Source organism: Sebastes umbrosus, chromosome 4, assembly GCF_015220745.1.
Source record: "Sebastes umbrosus isolate fSebUmb1 chromosome 4, fSebUmb1.pri, whole genome shotgun sequence".
Taxonomy (NCBI): Eukaryota; Metazoa; Chordata; class Actinopteri; order Perciformes; family Sebastidae; genus Sebastes; species Sebastes umbrosus.
Window position 1 is genome coordinate 38,411,453 of NC_051272.1, and position 20,000 is coordinate 38,431,452.

Below are 20,000 nucleotides of genomic sequence, written 5' to 3' on the forward strand. Positions count from 1 at the left end.
ACACACAGAGAGAAAGGGAGGGAACCTCTCACCCATCACTCAGTCAGTCAGTGAGAGAAACAGATCTCAGAGCTGCTAGAAATGTTTTTTTCCCTCATGGCAGGTTGAGTCGGAGTAAAAACCCCGATGCCGTTGTGGCTATCGGGGTTGAGCCCTGGTAAGCCTGTGCATTAAAACAGCTGTGGGAGGAGGGGACGACACAAGTTGTCACACTTGTGGTCATTATGTAAGGGATAATGTACAGCGAGCCAGTCATTGTTGTGAAAGAATCCCAGACAGGGGATAGCTGTACATTATCCCGCTTATTACACGGCTACTTACTGAAGGAAATCAACATTTTGACACAAAAACGGTCCTCCAGAGTCTGACATCAGAACTGCACCCATAGCAACGGCCTGCTATAGAGAAATTACAGACCGTAGAATGCCGTGATTGACCAATCAGAATCGAGTATTCAACACAGCCGTGTAATAATCACTTATATTGTACTTAACTTTGCTGTTATTGTCTAATGAGAGATGAGGACAAAAGTCAGACTTGAATGATTTTCCTTTTTATTGAAACGAAAACGGCAACGAAATGTGCGATAATCACATCAAATAAATTACAGGGATGGCACATAAAAACAAATTTGCTCAGATGTAGCCCATAAACAAATGAGTAAATAAATATACTGTAGCCTATCACATCATATAAAATAAGGCCCTGTACAGACCAGAGGCCTGTACTACGAAGCAGGTCCTTCCTGCATTTGGCAGCTGTGTTGCTTTTAGTCTGATTATGTGTTTAACTTCTTCGTATTTGTCTAATATAGTTTACTCTTCCTTTGTTAAATGTGCCGCTCTGCCTGTCTGTCTGCAAGTCTGTAGTCTTGTCCGTGTCTATGATTGGTCAGAAGCTGCAAACACCCCCGTTCATGTGAACGCGCTCATAACCAGATGGAGAAACCCTGGGTTGATTTACTGAGTTGATAACCAGCGTCGTAGGACCGTTTAACGTGATCTGGTTTGTTAGAGTTAGTTAAACCAGATAAAGAGAAGATACCCTGGGTATGTTGAACTCTCTTCGTAGTACAGGCCTCTGGTATTAACATGCGTCCTGGTTGATCCCATCACAAGTGGACAGCTCTGAGTACAGGTGTGAATGCCGCATATGGCCACATTCTTCTAGCAGTGTGTAGTGAATGTGTCCTGGGCTACATTAAGGACGGCCTACTCATCTGACGTCCTGCTGGAATTCGCGGGTCTCTGAGCTCCTCAGGTGAACAGTCAGGCAGATGCGAGCCTCGCAGCATGGAAACGGCCTCTGTGCTGTACTGTATCCTGTCGGTACAACTGTATTTTATCAAAATATATCTTGTTTATAGGCTACATATCTACAGACTATCAGACTAGGTACGCAAAGTGCATTATTATTATAATGTCGGAGATGTGTCACTGCTTTTGTTCCGGTGCTCTGCACGGAGCTGCTCGTTCTCATCCCCGGCTCTCTGGAGCGGTGTAGACGGCACGGAGGTCCCCGGGGACCACCGGTACAATAATCAGATATTTTGATGTTAATAAAATGTACCCAAATTCCCGAGTATGTAGGATATTACTACTGACATTCCTGTAATATTACGTCACAACGTATGCTGTATTAGTCGTGTGTTTACTACGTGTTTATTTGCATATAGAGCGGGGAAGTGAGATCAGATCACAAGTGGTCACTGAAGATGCATGTGGAGACGCATTCTAATGCCAGGTGTGAACTGACGGGTTAGAGATGTCCACTAATGATCGAATCACCCAAGACGCATGTTGATGCCAGGTCTGAACAGAGCCTAAGAGACCTGTCTTTGTAGAGACTGTCTATCCATATCCTCCTCTCTGTTACAGTGCCTAGGACAACGATACACATCCCTCTACACACAACAAACTGCGCTATCTGTCTGAGAATAACTCATAATAATGATTATTATTCCTTTTTTTATGTGCTATTTACGCGATGCGTTCGAATACTGATTTGGATGTCGATTACCATGGCAAAGGTCGAATCTTCAAAGCATTTGGGTTAGACTAAGTCTTAAACGAAGTTCATAATCGATCATACTAAGTTAGGATTTTTTCAGTTTTTTTGTGTGTTTTTGAGTGTTCAGGTACCCAACCGTTCAGTAGCATGCTAACAGAAAACAAGCTTCAGCTCCTATGACTGACTGATGCCTCATGTTAAACGTTCCCCTCATCTCTCAGTGGAAGTGAACCTGTAATGAACCAGACTGAAGCAGCAGATGTTCAGCCAGTCCAGCAGGAAGCCGTCAAAAAGACCAACAAGAGCTTCGTCAGAGAGATTATGGTCATCACTATTCCAGAGTTTGAGAGCATCCCTCAGTAAGTACTAATATCCAACATGATATGATATGATGATAGATATTGTTCTTACGGGTGTTCCGTATCCGTCAACCAAAACAAACCAGCTCGGCCGCCGCGAGCAAGAAAGTCTAAAACGTTGGAGGGTCGTCGTGGATACGACCTGCACCCTCCCATGTTAAATCCAGCATGGTAAACACTACACATCCAGTAAAGGATGGAAACACTTTGGGTTTCACACATTGCAGGAAAAGCAGAGCTAGACAGAGCAGAGCTAAAGCTGCATGCTAACTCTGTCACGGACAGGAAACGTTATGGTATGGCGGTAACGTGCGGTCAAACCGGCCGTCGCTCTCGTCTCCGTGGTCAAATGGGCCGACGCTACAACTGTAGAGCACCCAGATACTGACATTCCTGTTAAATGCATTCAAACAGCTCCGATGGAGCTGATAAGGTGTTAACAAAGGGAACTGTATATACAAAATACATATATGGAAATAAGATTGATTGGATTATATTTAACAGAAGTATAAAACATTACATGTCCCTTATAAATTAAAAAGATAATACCACTAATTTGTGAGGGAAATGTCTTTATTCTTTGATTTTTGGGTTGCTGGAAAAACAAGACTCGGTCCAAACCGAGTATATGTCTGGACCGTATATAGTCAGTATGTGAATTTGTGGCTAAATTGTTACGCAAATAGTCAGAGGTCATGTCTATAATGTTTTGTGAACAGTTTTTACCACTTATATCTTAATGTTTGATTGAAAGACAACTTATAATGAAGCAAATGACATCCAGTAATAGTAAATGTTAACATTTACTAGTCAGTATATTATACATTTTATACAAGGTGAGAAGGTATTAGCATGACATACAGTATGCAAGGTTAACAGTATTTCAGTTTTTTATTAAAGCATGTGTATCAAAAGCATTCATCATATAGGTGGTGTGTAGCAATATATACTGTACATACTTTGTGAAAGTTTCTCAGCGTTGAGATTCTCCCGCTGTCATCACTGACATTGTTGCTGCCGTATTTATTCCTAGATGGAGTGTTAATGGAGCAGCTACGATGTTAGCATAGCCTGGCACTGATCGATCCGAACTCCATTCAGAAAACAAGCATTTTAAAAGTTGTTTGCTTGTTGTGTTGCAGACAGACCTGACAAAGCATGAATTCGGTCTTTTTACAAATCAACATCATTATGTTTTTATTTCGGCATCATTTTGATCCATTTATTGCAGTTAAATCACAGCACAGTCTGTTTATTTTAGGTTCATACCGCAGTAGCGTCGTGTGGCTGCTAGATAGTCAGTTCAATGGCGCTGTATGTGAATACAGCTCGCCGCCGGGGTACGTTATGAACCCAGACACAACGGCGTTTGGTTTTCTGACATATCTGGGACTTCCACAACATGTACAAAGCAGCAACAGTGGTTATTTCTGGAGGAAAGTAGGCGAAAATGTCCTTCTGGCTTGGTGTGAATGCACGGTAACACAATACGAAGGACAACATAACGTAACTTAAACGAACATAAACAATAGCACATGTACAACAACAGCACTATGTAATGATACACTGAACAGCTGACACGCTCCCCAGAAAACCTAAACACAGAACTGTTCTCCACCTTTTCATTTTGAAAGAGCAACGACCAATGAGGAAACTCCAACAGTCGGCCGACCAATCCTGTAACTTCATCACTCAGTGACAGACTTTTGCGTTTGTAGGGCTGGCCCTCTGCGGTCCAGCCAAAAATAATAAATACTGCCTGACAGTGACTTCAGGACATCTCTATTAATTTAGATATTTTCCAAAGTAAAAGTGCCTAGAAGTGTATGATTGACCTTTTTCCCATGGTCTCTTCTGTTAAAGAAGTTAACAAAAATCACAATAAATCGTAATATTGAATCTCAATACTTAAAAATCACAATACATATCAAGTATGGTGATAGTATTTAATCAGGAGATAGGTGGATCGTCCCAGCATGTTAAAGATATTTTTTCATGTTTTGCTAAGAGATGAAAGTGTCTTTTTAAGATTTCTGTTCTCTTAAGATGATCGTTGTGTCCCGCTCAGGTACATGAAAGGACGTGCATCATATCATCAACTTAATGCTGCGGTGCAGAGCATTAACACGGCCGTATCGGCCAAGTACAAGATCCTCCATCAGCCGGTGAAAACTCTCAAAACTCACGCACGCAAGCTGCACAAGCGCTTCAAGGACCAGGAGACAAAAGATACAAAAGGTACACTGACGGCAGAACGTAACCGAGCAGTTTCAGAAACGATGATCAGTATGTTTGGATTATGCATTTAGTAGGACCAATTGATAAAATTATATTATATTGTCTGATCAATGCTCTTAGCAAAGTTCTAACCTGAATGAGTTCTGATGTGACATTTTGAACTGATCCCATACATCAATACGCTTTTATTACCATATATTTGATCATATTGGGAATGGTGAGCAGGGCTCTCCACACGCACATGGAGTAGACGGCCAGTGGGAACCAGTAGCCAGCTTGGGGAGAAAACCTTTGGCCATAAAAGCCCAAATTTGGTTCCTCTGGCTCATTCTAATGCCATAATTCCATCATATACACTGATATTAAAGCAGCAGTAGGTGAGATTGGAGCAAATATGATTTAAAAAAAAGTTATTTTTATAAAACGGTCGCTATATCCTGACAGTAGTACATGAGACAGGTAACCTGAAAAATATCATGTCCCTCTGTGTCCTCCGGTGTTCTTTGGTGCTCCTAATGGCATCTACAAGATTTCACAGACCTGAGGAAAACAAGCAGTAAGAGCTGACCTGAGATCTGTTGTCTATGAGAGCCGGCTGTCAATCACTCACAAACTCCGATCAAACGCTGAAACTAGGCAGTGCTGATTAGTGCTTAGACAGTGTGATTAGACAGTGATTAGACAGTGTGATTAGATAGTGTGATTAGACAGTGTGATTAGATAGTGTGATTAGACGGTGTGATTAGACAGTGATTAGACAGTGTGATTAGACAGTGTGATTAGACGGTGTGATTAGACGGTGTGATTAGACGGTGTGATTAGACAGTGTGATTAGATAGTGATTAGACAGTGTGATTAGACAGTGATTAGACAGTGTGATTAGATAGTGATTAGATAGTGATTAGACAGTGTGATTAGACAGTGTGATTAGACAGAGTGATTAGACAGTGTGATTACACAGTGAGATTAGATAGTGATTAGACAGTGATTAGACAGTGTGATTACACAGTGTGATTAGACAGTGATTAGATAGTGATTAGACAGTGTGATTAGATAGTGATTAGACAGTGTGATTAGACAGTGTGATTAGACAGTGTGATTAGATAGTGATTAGACAGTGTGATTAGACAGTGATTAGATAGTGATTAGACAGTGCTTTTGAATTAATTATCAACATTTCTTTTAACCGTTTTAACCGATCACGTTAATCGGTTAAATTGCTTAATGTTGGTTAACGGTTAATTATTAACATCCCTAATACTGACATTTCTCTATTATTATGCTTGCATTGTTTTGAAGTGGAGACTAGCTGTTGTAAAATGTACACGCATAGCAATTCACAACTCACATTGTTTATTAAAATCAAAAATGTATGTCTTTTTTAAAGAATCTAATAATTGGACTTTATTGAGTAGTCTGCTGTTTGGCCTGCTTATAGCAAGCTCTGGGTGAGTGTAATGTTCCATAGTGTAAACATAGAGCTCAGTATTTTGTGTTAATTTTGATAGAGACAAGCTCAATATACTGCAACTTGAGAAAACACAAGCAGGTATAAAAATCTTCTCTTTGACAGCACGGAAATATCAATGTCACATTTTATCAATAAGTGGATACATTTATTTGTAATATTATTTTGCTACATTTAATGACATATTGATTTATCGAGTCATTTATTTATTTTAGATTTTGTCAGATTCACGTGGTTCCCTGTGAAAGCCCGTTGGTGACAGATCTCACCAAAGACCCGCTGGTCTCACTGTTGTGTTCAAATGTCTTTCAGGTCACTTTTTTGTGGTGGAAGATGACATTCGTGAATTTACCCAGATGAAGGCGGACAAACGGTTTCAAGGGATTCTGAACATGCTCCGCCATTGCCACCGCCTTCGGGAGCTTCGAGGGGGGGGCATCACCCGCTACATGCTGTTATGAATGAACAAGCCTTAATCAGATTACGGATCACGCTCTCATTTAGCTTGTTTTTTCTTCCACAACAGACAACAGAGTTACTAAATGGGCATATTTCCTGGTTAATTGTAGGTATATATGTATATATACACTACATATGAGGTTTCTGATTTGTCAGATGTTTGGCCTCATTGACTTATTATTATATATACAGTAGGGCTGTCCTCGACCAAAGAGATTCTTAGTGGATTAACATGGTTTAAATCTTATGTTTACCAGAGATGTGCTCATAAATTTCTTGGAAATAAGTCATTCAGCATGAAAGAAGCATCAAAATCGACTAATTGGCTAAATAATTTATTCTTAGCCAACTAAGACCAAAACACCAAGTCCGTAATTTTCGTATGATAAAAACGTTACACACAGAAACCTTGCACACTGAATCCGATGCATTTTATTTTTCTATTTGTTTTGTGAAAATCCGCAGTACGAGACAAAACTGAATTATTACATGGGTGCAATGGATGGCAAAAGTTCAAAACAGGGCTAATGTATGATTGACATTAGCAAGACGCTATCGTCTAAGGCGAGGTCGTATTTGAAAAATACAGGCTTGGTGTGCAACGGAGGGGGCAGCTCTCATATTCAGCACATTTTTCAAAGCAGAAAGTGACATTGTGTCCATTACACAATGTGACTAGAAAGAGTGGCTCTGTGTGCTCATTAAAATGTACACGTTTTTCATTTGCCACCTGTATGTGCACATGTCCACATAATACTGGAATGTGTATACATGTATGTATGTTTGTATGTAGCGGTATAAATTAAATAGATTTTTCTATGTTTTGTATTATACTGTCACAAGTGTCAACTACATTTTCTATTTTTAAGCTAAACTAAATAAAAATTAAAGGAAAGAAAATGACCTTGTGATTAATACCTTGAAATCCTCATCACTCACTGTCCTATATTGTAGCATGCACGTTTCCTCACAGTGTTTACCTGCCAGAAGTACACAGGGTCTGTAGGGGACTGAAATACATCTTTTATTGTTTCTGGTTTTCCAGAACATAGGGGTTGGCCTCAATGTTTTAATTAAAAGGGTATATACAGTATAAATATATCACAGTCCATCAGCTTTGGGAAAAAGGCCACGTTAGGTTTAGGATAACATGAATGTGGCTTTACTGTTTTCTTATTCATAATACGTTTATTTACTGTGATTTAGTTATATGAAGTTCATGTTTATGAGGAAGTATTACTCATAACGAGTCGGTGTTCAAACTGAATCCATCATGAACGTCATATCATCCTGTGTCTTTATATCAACTGCCATGTAATACTATAGAGGAGGCCAATAACCCAATGAATGATAAATTATTAATTAGATTAACTATATTGGAGAAAAGTCGTAATATTATGACATTAAAGTAATAATTTACATGAGCAAAAGTCGTAATATTACGAGAATAAAGTCATAACTTTACGAGGAAAAAGGCGTAATATTACGAGAGTCATAACTTTACGAGAAAAAAAGTCGTAATATTAAAAGAATGAAGTCATAACTTTACGTGAAAAAAAGTCATATGTGAATAAAGTCATAACTTTACGAGAAAAAGGTCGTAATATCAGAATGAAGTCATAACTTTAGGAGAAAAAAAGTCGTAATATATGAATAAAGTCAACTTTACGAGAAAAGTCGTTATAATATGAGAATAAAGTCATAACTTTACGATAAAAAAGTCGTTATATTATGAGAATAAAGTAATACATTTTATGAGAAAAAAAGGTTGTAATATGAGAATAAAGTCACAACTTAAGAGAAAAAAACGCATATAATGAGAATAAAGTCATAACTTCAAGAGAAAAAAAAGTCGTAATATTACGAGAATAAAGTCATAACTGTACGAGAAAAAAAGTCGTAATATTACGAGAATAAAGTCATAACTTTCCGATAAAAAAGTTGTAATATTACGAGAATTAAGTCTTAACTTTAAGAGAAAAAAAGTCGTAAAATGAGAATAAAGTCATAACTTTAAGAGAACAAAAGTTTTAATATTAATAGAATAAAGTCATAACTTTAAGAGAAAAAAAGTCGTAATATTACGAGAATAAAGTCGTAATATTACAAGAATAAAGTCATAACTTTAAGAGAACAAAAGTTTTAATATTAATAGAATAAAGTCATAACTTTAAGAGAAAAAAAGTCGTAATATTACGAGAATAAAGTCATAACTTTATGAGAAAAAAAGTCGTAATAAGAGAATAAAGTCATAACTTTAAGAGAAAAAAAGTCGTAATATTAACAGAATAAAGTCATAACTTTAAGAGATAAAAGTTGTAATATGAGAAGAAAGTCATAACTTTACGAGGAAAAAAAGTCATATGAGAATAAAGTCATAACTTTACAAGAACAAAAGTTGTAATATTACAAAAATTACATCCTAAAATTTGGAAGTAAAAAAACATTTATTTTAGAATATTTTCTATAATAAATATATAATAATATCCCTTCAAGGACATTGTGCTGAAAATACACACTTTTATTTAATATTCAATGTAGCTAACAGAAAATGATTTTCTCACAGTTATTTGCAAATACCTTTCATATATAATAGTTCATTCTGAGTGACCATTGTTTGTATACTTGACAAGTCTTTTCTTAATGATAAAAGGCATCTATGAAAGATCTTCAGTAGTGGAATCTAAGTGAGTACATCTACTCAGGTGCTGTACTTAAATTCATGTACTTCTACATTATTCCCATTTTCTGCTACTTTATACTTTTACTCCACTAGAAGTCAGAGGAGAATCTAGTAAACCACTCACAGGGACCATTTTTTGAATTATAATATATTTTACTAGTGACACTTTGCTGACAGACTTTTACTTAATATTTCCAATGCAGGACTTTTACATGTCCTGGAGTATTTTCACATTTCCATCACTATTTTTACTAAAGTAAAGAATCTGGATACTTCTTCGACCACTATTAAAGTATTCTTTAGTATTTAAAGAGTTCATAGAAAATAAATCACAGTTTGACTAACTATACAATGCATGCTAGAATAAATAAATATATAACTGTTCAAACAGTGCTTAACCTGCCAAAGGGTCTGTAGGATGAGGTTGGGCTATATTGTGGCAGCCTCTTGGTGACTAATATTGGACTGTCTTTTCAATTCAGTTCAATTTATTTTTATATAACGTCAAATCATAACAGAAGTTATCTCAAGACGTTTTTGTATTTTATTGAAATATATCTTATCTATAGGCTACATATCTACCGACTATCAGACTAGGCACCAAAGTGCATTATTATCATACTGTCGGAGATGTGTCGCTGTTTTTGGACGCGTGTTAATGCCTGGACCGAACATGAGGATGGGGCATCCTCCCAACCCATGGGCTGGCCTTCATCTTATTTGGTGTGTATTCCATGTTCTCACGACCTCGTCCAGTTCATCCTACACAATCCATTTTGTTGTAATAGAATATTGGTTTATGCTTAATAAATAAAACACAAGATAAGATAAGATAAACCTGTATCTATCCTCAGCAGCAAAAGGATGCTATTACAGATAAATAGAGAAATATTTCTGCATACTGGGGTCCATAAACAGTCTTGGCATTGCATAAATTTAGTGAGACTCTTGTGGATCCAATGAGCCCAACTGTATTCATGTGTGATGATGTTAGTCCCCATAGGAGACATTTCATTGACCTCACTGTATAAAATGACCTGTGGTGACCTCTAGGATAATCACAGCCTCATGAAACCAGCCACAAACTAAAGACCTAGAGCATTCAGAGGATGGATGGATCAAACTAGAGACCTAGAGCATTCAGAGGATGGATGGATCAAACTAGAGACCTAGAGCATTCAGAGGATGGATGGCTTTCCTAGCTAGATTGACAAAAAGAGGGTTTCTGAGCAGTTTACACAACACAAGTGCTCGCCATCCAGTCGCCGAAAAATACAATTCTTGCAGAAATCTCCGAAGGTCAAAAGTACCAAATCTAGGGCTGTCAACAAATATTCCAAATTTGAATAGTTAAAAAAACAAACATATTCAATGCACTGCATGATGGGAGTGACAGATGACCAGAGAAAGTAAAATAAATAAATAATATAGAAACTAAAAATAACAATAGAAAACAAAATAGAACTCAAGTGTTTTGGTTGTCTTAGCGCGTTATGGATGTTAGATTAACTCTTGTGCTGAGCTCTATTTCAGGAAGGAGAACTGTCTGAACTCTTCTGAAAAAATTAACTGTGAAATGTGTTACCAATTGTAAAAAAAGAAATACAACTGTAAATAACTTGTATATGAGGGTGTTTCTGCAACTATGAGCATTTTTAAGTCCCAACAATTCAATTTTGGATTTATGTTCAAATTTGCCGCGCAATGTTTGATAATATATACACAGTGTTATTACCCATCTTGACATAAAAATAATTCCTAAATAATGTGATTTAATAAAATGTATGAAGCATTTCATGAGTGCAAACACCACTTTAACTGTGTTCTCTATCGTATCGAGACTATCTCTCCAGCTTACATATTCCATATGTATGGGGAATGATCTCACCTAGGTCAGGTGACGTGGATACTTTTTAAGACACACCGGCACTGCCGGCCACGCCCAGACGCGAGTCTATAAAGCGCATGCGCTGGCGTGGGATCATTGCCATTTTGATCTCCACTTTGGTGCAGAGCGTGTGATACATAAAAAAATAAAACTAACTCAAGCCAGAATATCAGGGTTAGAGCATCGAGTCCACTTACCTGGTGTAAGGAGCGGGCGTCTGTCTCTGGCAGCCTCCCCGGACTGCTGTTGTCCCTGTCTGGTTACCATGTCTCCGGTGTGCTGCGTAGCGGCTAATCCGGATGACCGAGGTACCGGGGCTTCCAGGACGTATTGCGGGAGCCGCTAACGCGTCCAGAGGCAGTTTGTCAGCTGTGCCGTTTAATCGGCTACAGCGGCGAACGTTCACCGGTATGTGTGTGTTCCTGTCCTGCTCCGGCGGGTACAGAACACGTAGTCTGCGGCTACACGCTGTAGTCGCAGCAAGCAGAGAACTGTTAAGAGAAGTTCCCATCTCTCTCCCGAACGCATCCCCAGCACACAGGGCCGGGCGGGCGTCCCCGCGCCGGCACCTGAGTCCCGGGAGGAAAGAGACGCTGCTGGCAGTAGCAGCCGACAAAAAAAAAAAAAGATGTAAACAATCTCATGTGCCGCTTCCGGGTCAACGTATCACGGGACTGGCTACCTGGTGACATCACTTCCTGGGTATTAGAGAGTTGGTCATTTCTGGGGAAAATACAATAAAATAAAGACAAAAAGTGCGAAAGAGAGGCACTCTTTGGACTTAAAAAATAAAAAAAAAAAGAACAAAAAGGGAAAAAAAAAAGTGTTTCCTCTGTTCAGTCAGTATGGCAGACACTGCAGGCCATTCCTGTTTAAAATGGTTGTAGTGTTAATTTGCCAATGGAGGATGGGCATGACAGGTATGTTCCATGCTTGGGATATGACCATAAATTGAGGGCTAAAAATGACCCAGCGTCATGCAAGGATTGTTTTATCATGCCTCTTCGCACAAGGGAAACCAGACTTCACCTTTTTAGAGGGAAGAGCCCCCGCTCCCCTTCCCAAGGGGTTGAGGGGGGGGCTTAACGCCCAAGGCAAACCGCATGGGGTCCCTCTTTTGCATGGTCTGCCTCTGCCCGCTCACAGGTTGAGAGTCGGCATCGGCTTCCTCCTCCCCCTCCGCCTCTGGATGGGAGGGAGGAGCAGGTTGAGGTGCTTTCCCTGTTTCCTTCGGAGGATGAGGCCCCAGCTTGGCAGCAGGCCGAGCAGGGTTTAGGGGCAGCTGAGCCACCTTTTGCTTTCCGGTTTAAGGAGGTCATTGACAAGGCAGTAGGAGCGCTGAGATTCCCCTGCCTGAGAACCCAAGGGCTTCGCCCTCTCTGTTTGAGAATGAGAGCGAAGCTTGACCTGCCCCTACCAGAGTACCCCTCCCTCCAGATTTTGAGGAGGTAGTACAAAAAACATTTATTGCGCCTACAGCAGCACACAGGTGGTCTGGTGTCAGTAGGTGGATGGCAGACATAAGTGGAGATGAGAGGATTGGTTGTGGCCACTGCCTCCAGTGGACCAGGCATCGTCAGCCCTATGTCTCCTAGGGGTTAGCTGCCCTAGCAAGAATTGCAGGACCATGGATGGTCTACTATTTAAAAGAAACTCGAACCAGAATATCAGGGTTACAGCATCGAGCCCACTGACCTGGTGTAAGGAGCGGGCGTCTGTCTCTGGCAGCCTCCCCGGACTGCTGTTGTCCCTGTCTGGTTACCGTGTCTCCGCGGCTAACCCGGTTGCCCGAGGTACCGGGGCTTCCAGGGCGTATTGCGAAAGTCGCTAACGCGTCCAGAGGCAGTTTGTCAGCTGTGCCATTAAATCGGCTACAGCAGCGAACGTTGACCGGTGTGTGAAAGGGAAGTAAAGGTCTCCGGTGTGCGCATGGCGGCTAATCCGGTTCACCAAGGTACCGGGGCTCCCAGGACGTATTGCGAGAGTCGCTAACGCGTCCAGAGGCAGTTTGTCAAGCTGTGCCGTTAAATCGGCTACGAACAGCTGCGAACGTTGACCGGTGTGTGTGTGTGTTCCTGTCCTGCTCCGGCAGGTACAGAACACGTAGTCCGCGGCTACACGCTGTAGTCGCAGCAGTGAGGTGCCACCTTTGGCTGTCGCAGTTCCGGCTGCAGCAGGAAGACCGAGAAACACTTCTACGGTTTCCTGTTGAGCCCTCTGCCATGTTTGGTCCGGAAAGGTAAGTATGTCGCAACGGGCCAGGGAAGCCCGGCACGATGCTGGGGAGATGTCGGGTGCCCCTCTCGACCCTTCTCGGCACTGGCCCTTCTCGGCACGAGACGTGGCATGGGCGGCTCTAGACGCAAGTCCCTGAGTTTTTCCACCATGACCCAGGGATACAGGTCGCGATTTCTGTGCAGTCCTCCTCTGGCAAATTCAGCTCCTCAGGCTACATTGGTGGACCCGAAGCACAGGGAAGTGCTGCGGGTGGAGGTGACATCACTCCTGTCCAAGGGAGCCATAAGAGAGGTGGAACAGGGTGACCGGCAAGCTGGGTTTTACTCCCATTAATTCCTTGTCCCCAAACGGGACGGGGGGACTCCGACCAATTTCAGTCCTCAGGGGGCTCAGCAAGTATCTCTGTCCCCTGATATGCAAGATGCTGACAGTTCCGAGGGTGAGACAGGCAGTCAGCCAAGGCGACGGGTCGCTACAATCGACCTCGAAGACGCCTATTTTCAGATACCAAAAAGAAAGAGAGATCTGGGAAAATCACTGGCGCTTCCTGAGGTTCGAGTTCAAGGGCAGGACCTACGAGTTTCGAGTCCTCCCCTTCGGTATCTCTTCTGCCCCTCGGACTTTCACGAGGTGCATGGATGCTGACCTAGCACCTCTTCGGCGTCAGGGCCTCAAGGTGTTGAATTACCCGCCCAGGTGACACAGATGGCCTGTCTCTCCCAGTTCCGGTTAAGAGCAAAGGTCAGCTGGAGACTGTGTCTCTGCCTCATGTGCCTGATAGCAGCTGCTGTTCAGGTGGTACCCTTGGCACTTCTGCACATGCGACCTGTGCAGAGTTGTCTCCTGAGCTTGGGGTTGTGACCTCAGAGGTCTCTGTCAACCGAGGTGTCAGTCACCCCAAGGCTTCGTGTGGCCCTTCATTGGTGGGAGCACACAGGCAACATTGCAGTTCACGAACGCTGGGGTGTCTGGACTGGCCCCTGGACAGGTCAGCACATAAACATGTTGGAGCTGAGAGCAGTTCACCTCGCACTCATGCACTTTATGCCACGTCTCCGTGGGCAACAGGTGCTGGTAAGAACTGACAGCACCGTAGCTGCAGCCTATGTCAACAGGCAGGGGGGGCCTGGGCTCTCCCCTCCTGTGTCGGCTGGCACACAAGCTTTGGACAGTGGGTGCACCCCCAGGTTCTGTCTCTGAAAGCGGTGCATGTGCCAGGCTCTACAAACACAGCAGCAGACCGGCCGTCCAGAGGAAGTCTGGACCCGGGGGAGTGGAGGCTACACCCCGAGGTTGTATCGGAGATCTGTCGCCGGTTTGGTCCAGTGGACGCAGATCTGTTTGCCTCCAGGGAGACGACACATTGCCCTCTGTTCTTCTCCCTGGGGAGGGACAACCCCCCCCCCCTCTCGGGACAGTCGCTCTGGCGCATCCATGGTCTCAGGGCCAACTGTATGTCTTCCCTCCAGTCAGCCTTCTCCCGCCTCTTCTTCGGAGAGTGCAGGCGGAGAACAGGAGAGTGATTCTGGTGGCCCCAAACTGGCCCCACATGACATAGTTTTAAGCCAGCATTCCACCTCTCCTGCACGGAGCCCCATGGGAGCTTCCAGTCAGGAGAGACCTGCTGTCTCAGGCATGGGGGTCACTGTTCCACCCCTTCCCCCGGGGTCTCAAGCTCTGGGCCTGGCCCCTGAGAGGACAGGGTTCCTCGCTATGGGGTTGCCAGAGCGGGTAGTCACAACCCTCCAAGGGGCTCGGGCGCCCTCAACTAGGGCAGCCTACTCCTATCGGTAGGGTGGTGTCCCTGTCATGGTGCGAGGCACACCAGGTGGACCCTTTGGCCTGTACGGCTCAAGACATCCTGCAATTCTTGCAGGAACAGTGAGATGCGGGGAAGTCCTCCACCACCCTCAAAGGTATGGTGGCGGCTATTAAGGCTGCTCGGGTTGGGGAACTCAGACTCCCCGAGAGCGGCTGTGTTCTGATCTCGCAGTTCCTCAAAGGGGCTCATAGGCTTACAGCTCGTAGTAGAGGGCCGGCTGCGCCCCTCTGGGATTTGGACCGCGCTCTGGGGGCATTGCAGCGCCCCCTTTTGAGCCTATTGCATCTGCAGAGCTGGAATGGCTGTCACTTAAAACAGCCTTCCTTCTGGCAGTGACCCCTGCGAGGAGAATAGGGGAGCTGCAGGCTCTTTCTATTCATCAAAGCTGCTGCAGGTTTCTGCTGTAGAGTGCGGGGGTGATCTTTCGCCCTAATCCGGCTTTCCTCCCTAAAATACTCTCGGAAATGCATATGAGCCAGTCAGTTGAGCTTCGTCATTTCTACTCCCCTCAAGAGAGGGAGGGAGCCGACCGATAACAGCCGACACTATGCCCGGTTTGGACCCTGGCGATGTACATAAAACAAACGCAGGTGTTTAGACAAACGGACCAGTTGTTGTTTGTTTCAAACCGGAGTGCTTGGGTAGGCCACTGTCGAAGTCAAGGTGGTCACGTTGGGTTGTTGAGACAATCCAACAGGCTTACAGGGAGACGGATGGGCCGTTGCCACCAGGGGTGCGTGCACACTCGACATGAGGTGTAGCGACCTCATGGGCACTGTGGCGGGGTGCCTCTCTAGACGAGATTGCACGGCAGCCACATGGTCAGCTCCATCTACCTTCACCAGATTCTACCGCTGAAATGTTGCAGCCGGCACCTCCTCTGGTGAGTTGGTGCTGGGTGCAACCCGGATGTGACTTGATCCTAACTGCCTATAGGGCTGGGCCACCTTAAGCTCAGACTCTTCAACTCCAACATTAAACCAATACTCCTCTATGGTTCAGAGACGTGGAGGACAACAAAGACCACAACAACAAAAGTACAAACATTCATAAACAACTGCCTGAGGCGCATCTTAAACATCCACTGGCCGGATACCATCAGTAACAATGATCTTTGGCAAAGAACAGGTCAAAAACCTGTTGAAGAAGAGATCAGGAGAAGGAGATGGGGATGGATTAGCCATACACTCCGGAAACCCGGTACCAGCATCACCAGGCAGGCCCTTAGATGGAACCCACAAGGCAAAAGAAGGAGAGGCCGGCCCAAGAACACCTGGCGCAGGGACCTTGACACGGACATCACACAGAGCGGGCTGACATGGAAACAACTGGAGAGGAAAGCCCAGGACAAAAGACTCTGGCGGACTGTGGTCAACGGCCTATGCTCCACAAAGGAGCGAAAGGCTTTGAATGAATGAATGAAGCTGGAGAGATAGTCTCGATACGATAGAGAACGTTTGGTTACGGTGTAACCTTTGTTCTCTGAGTGAGAGACTATCTCTCCAGTATGAGGCCGCTCGGAGACACGTTACGATCAAAACTAGCAATGATCCCACGCCAGCGCATGCGCTTTATAGACTCGCGTCTGGACGTGGCCGGCAGTGCCGGTGTGTCTTAAAAAGTATCCACGTCACCTGACCTAGGTGAGATCATTCCCCATACATATGGAATATGTAAGCTGGAGAGATAGTCTCTCACTCAGAGAACAAAGGTTACACCGTAACCAAACGGTCTCAATGTTGACATACGTAAAATGAGTTAATTCAATTACAATATGACATTATTTCAAATGGAATTGTTTCATATACATATTACTTTACTATATTAAAATGTTTTTTTTTTTACAAATCATTTATATGATCCTTTCATTTAAATGCGCGTGTCCCAGTCACCCACTTCTGAGTCCTTACCGCGATACTAAACAAATGCCATAGTAAAAGTTTTATTCAAAGCCAAACAAATCTAAGAAGTTATCAGGTGAGCACATGGATGACGGGTTGGGCCGTCCACACAGGTGACCCTCAACATCAACAAAAACTAGTTTAAGATCACCTTTTTTTCTCAAGTATTTATTGTGTGTCCTTATCATACAGCTTAGTAATTGTGTATTTTGAACCACATTTAAAAAATGAAAATTAATTTAAATGTCTTCAAAATATTATGGAAATTAAAAAGCAAAATTTATAATATGAACATTATTTTAATGTTGCGGTAAGGACATTTAGTTAGAACAAGTGATGAAAACCATCAAAAATAAACATGTTACAGATTAAAATCTTGCCCACTATATGTAATTTAGTGTACCTGTTTATATGTACATACTCTGATGGTTAAATTAATACAAATTCATAGAGGTTGATTTTATTTAATTTTTTTATTTGGTAGAGTCAAAAGTGACCGTAACTGCAGAAACACCCATGAATGTGTTTCTATGAGTGGTTCTTGCATATCTCTGCTTTAATGTCTACACCGATCAGCCATAACATTAACAACATTCAGACCACTGACAGGTGAAGTGAATAACATGGATTATCTGGTTACCATGACACCTGACAGTGGGGGGGATATTTTAGACAGCAAGTGAACCTTTTGAACTTTAAACTTTGTGTTGGAAGCAGAAAAAATGGGCCAGCGTAAGGATGTGAGCGACTTTGACGAGGGCCAAATAGAGCTGTCTAAACGACTGGGTCAGAGTATCTCCAGAACTGCAGCTCTTGTGGGATGTTCCCGGTCTGCAGTGGTCAGGACCTACCAAAAGTGGTCCAAGGAAGGAGAACCGGTGAACCGGCGACAGGGTCAGACCCGAAGCTCATTGATGCACGTGGGGAGCGAAGGCTGGCCCGTGTTGTCTGATCCAATAGAAGAGCTACTGGAGCTCAAACTGCTGAAAGAGTTAATGCTGGTTCTGATAGAAAGGTGTCAGTACACACAGTGAGGAGCAGTTTGTTGAGTATGGGGACCGGTCAGGGTGCCCGTGCCGACCTACAATGGGCACGTGAGCATCAGAACTGGACCACGGAGCGATGGAAGAAGGTGGCCCGGTCTGATGAATCACGTTTTCTTTTACATCATGTGGATGGAAACAAGTTGGAGGTGTCGACTCGGCCTCCAGATTCTCCAGATCTCGATCCGATGGAGCATCTGTGGGACGTGCTGGAGAAACAAGTCCGATCCACGGAGGCCCCACCTCGCAACTTCCAGGACTTAAAGGATCTGCTACTGACGGCTTGGTGCCAGATACCACAGCAGACCTTCAGAGGTCTCGTGGAGTCCATGCCTCCACGGGTCAGGAGGACCTACTGAATATTAGGCAGCTGCTCATAATGTTCTGATCGGTGTACTTTTCCTCTTGTACCACGAGAGGTCATCCTTTCCTTTATTAACTATTATGGAACACTGAGTGTGGCACAAATGATCTCATTTACCGGATTTAAAACCAATAATCTCCAGTAGGTCTGTACTGGCTTTACTTCAGTGAGTATCACATGGTTCAGACACATGTTTTATTATGTGTTTTAATTTACAAAACTACATTTTGTAAAGACAATTTAAGTAACTAACTAAACATAGCCAACCCATCTGAAACAGAGGGAAGTGATGAAGTCAACTCAAACTTAATGTGAAATATTAATTTACTGTAAACTACAACACAACATTAAACCTGAAGTCAGAATAAAGCTAAACAATATCAGCCGTAAACTCTGCTCTGGGAAGAACTTAAAGGAACTTTTGTATGCTATAGAAAGGGAGCTGGCAATCATCAGGACTTGGTTTGATGTTAATAAATTGTCGCTTTTTGGAAATTGAAAAGAACTTAATGGGGATATTGAATTAAAGATTTGTGATGTTGAAATTGAAAGAGTGTTTGAGACAAAACTCCTATAGGGGTTGTGAATGATCATAAACTAGCATGGAAACACCATATTGACTATATCAAAGGAAACATTTCAAAGTAAGTAGCAATCCTGTATAGATCTGGGGATATATTAAATCATAAGGCCTTGCATATAATTTATTGCTCACTTATACTTCCTTATATTTCTTACTGTGCAGAATTATGGGTGTTGATCTTTAAAACGACTCTAAATTCAATCGTTTTACTACAGAAACGAGCCATACGTATTATTAATAAGGCCGGTTACTGTGATCACACTAATAAAGTAATGCAAATAATGTTCAGGGCCAAGTCAAAGTCCCTCCCAGACGGTGTACAACATTTTTTTCACTACAGGAGAGCAAATACGAGAGGTATTAGTAAGTTGACTGTGCAAAAAGCTAAAACAGGTATTAAAAGGAGATGTATTTCTATTGTTGGGGTCAAATAATGGAACAATGCTAATATCAATTTAAGAATGTGTAATTCGCTTTTGGTTTTCAAAAGAATGGTTTACAAAGATATTTTTGAGGGTTACAAGTGAGAATGATTTTATTATTCCTGGAGGGCAGCTTAAAGCAACAGTAGTCAGTATATTTTTGGCATCATTGGGCAAAAATCCCATAATAACCTTTTAGCATATTGTAATTCAAGATTTCTGAGAGAAAACTAGACTTCTGCTCCTCCTCATGGCTCTGTTTTCAGGCTTTAGAACATCTAGCCCGTGACGGGAGACTTTGACCAATCACAGGTCAGTTCATTGAGAGAGCGTTCCTATTGGCTGTGCTCCGGTCATGTGATCGGAACTTGGCGTTCCTTCACAAGATCTCAACAAGGCTGCCGTGTCCCAAACTTCTCATTTTACAGCTAAACAGTACACTACAAGATGATTCTGAGAACATCTGAGGAGAGAAATAGGCATTAACGTAACAGAATATTGATTCATATTTGATCAGCGCTG

The 20,000-nt window shown here is 42.7% G+C and overlaps 1 protein-coding gene and 1 long non-coding RNA gene across 5 annotated transcripts in view; one reads left to right on the plus strand and one right to left on the minus strand.

Moving 5' to 3' along the window:
* Nucleotides 1-7,434, plus strand: part of ska1 (spindle and kinetochore associated complex subunit 1) — a 16,692-nt gene extending 9,258 nt beyond the window's left edge. For 3 of the 4 annotated variants that reach the window (XM_037766187.1, XM_037766188.1, XM_037766190.1), the window contains 4 exons: nucleotides 104-157; nucleotides 2,232-2,369; nucleotides 4,438-4,607; nucleotides 6,388-7,434. In XM_037766187.1, the coding sequence (XP_037622115.1) occupies nucleotides 104-157; nucleotides 2,232-2,369; nucleotides 4,438-4,607; nucleotides 6,388-6,536 (511 nt within the window). In that variant the 3' untranslated portion in view covers nucleotides 6,537-7,434. The remainder of the gene's footprint in view (nucleotides 1-103; nucleotides 158-2,231; nucleotides 2,370-4,437; nucleotides 4,608-6,387) is intronic. The other variant, XM_037766191.1, reaches the window with a different exon arrangement.
* The window catches only part of LOC119486230, a 33,871-nt gene that overhangs the window by 10,099 nt on the left and 3,772 nt on the right, over nucleotides 1-20,000 (minus strand). The gene's annotated exons all lie outside the window — the stretch shown is intronic.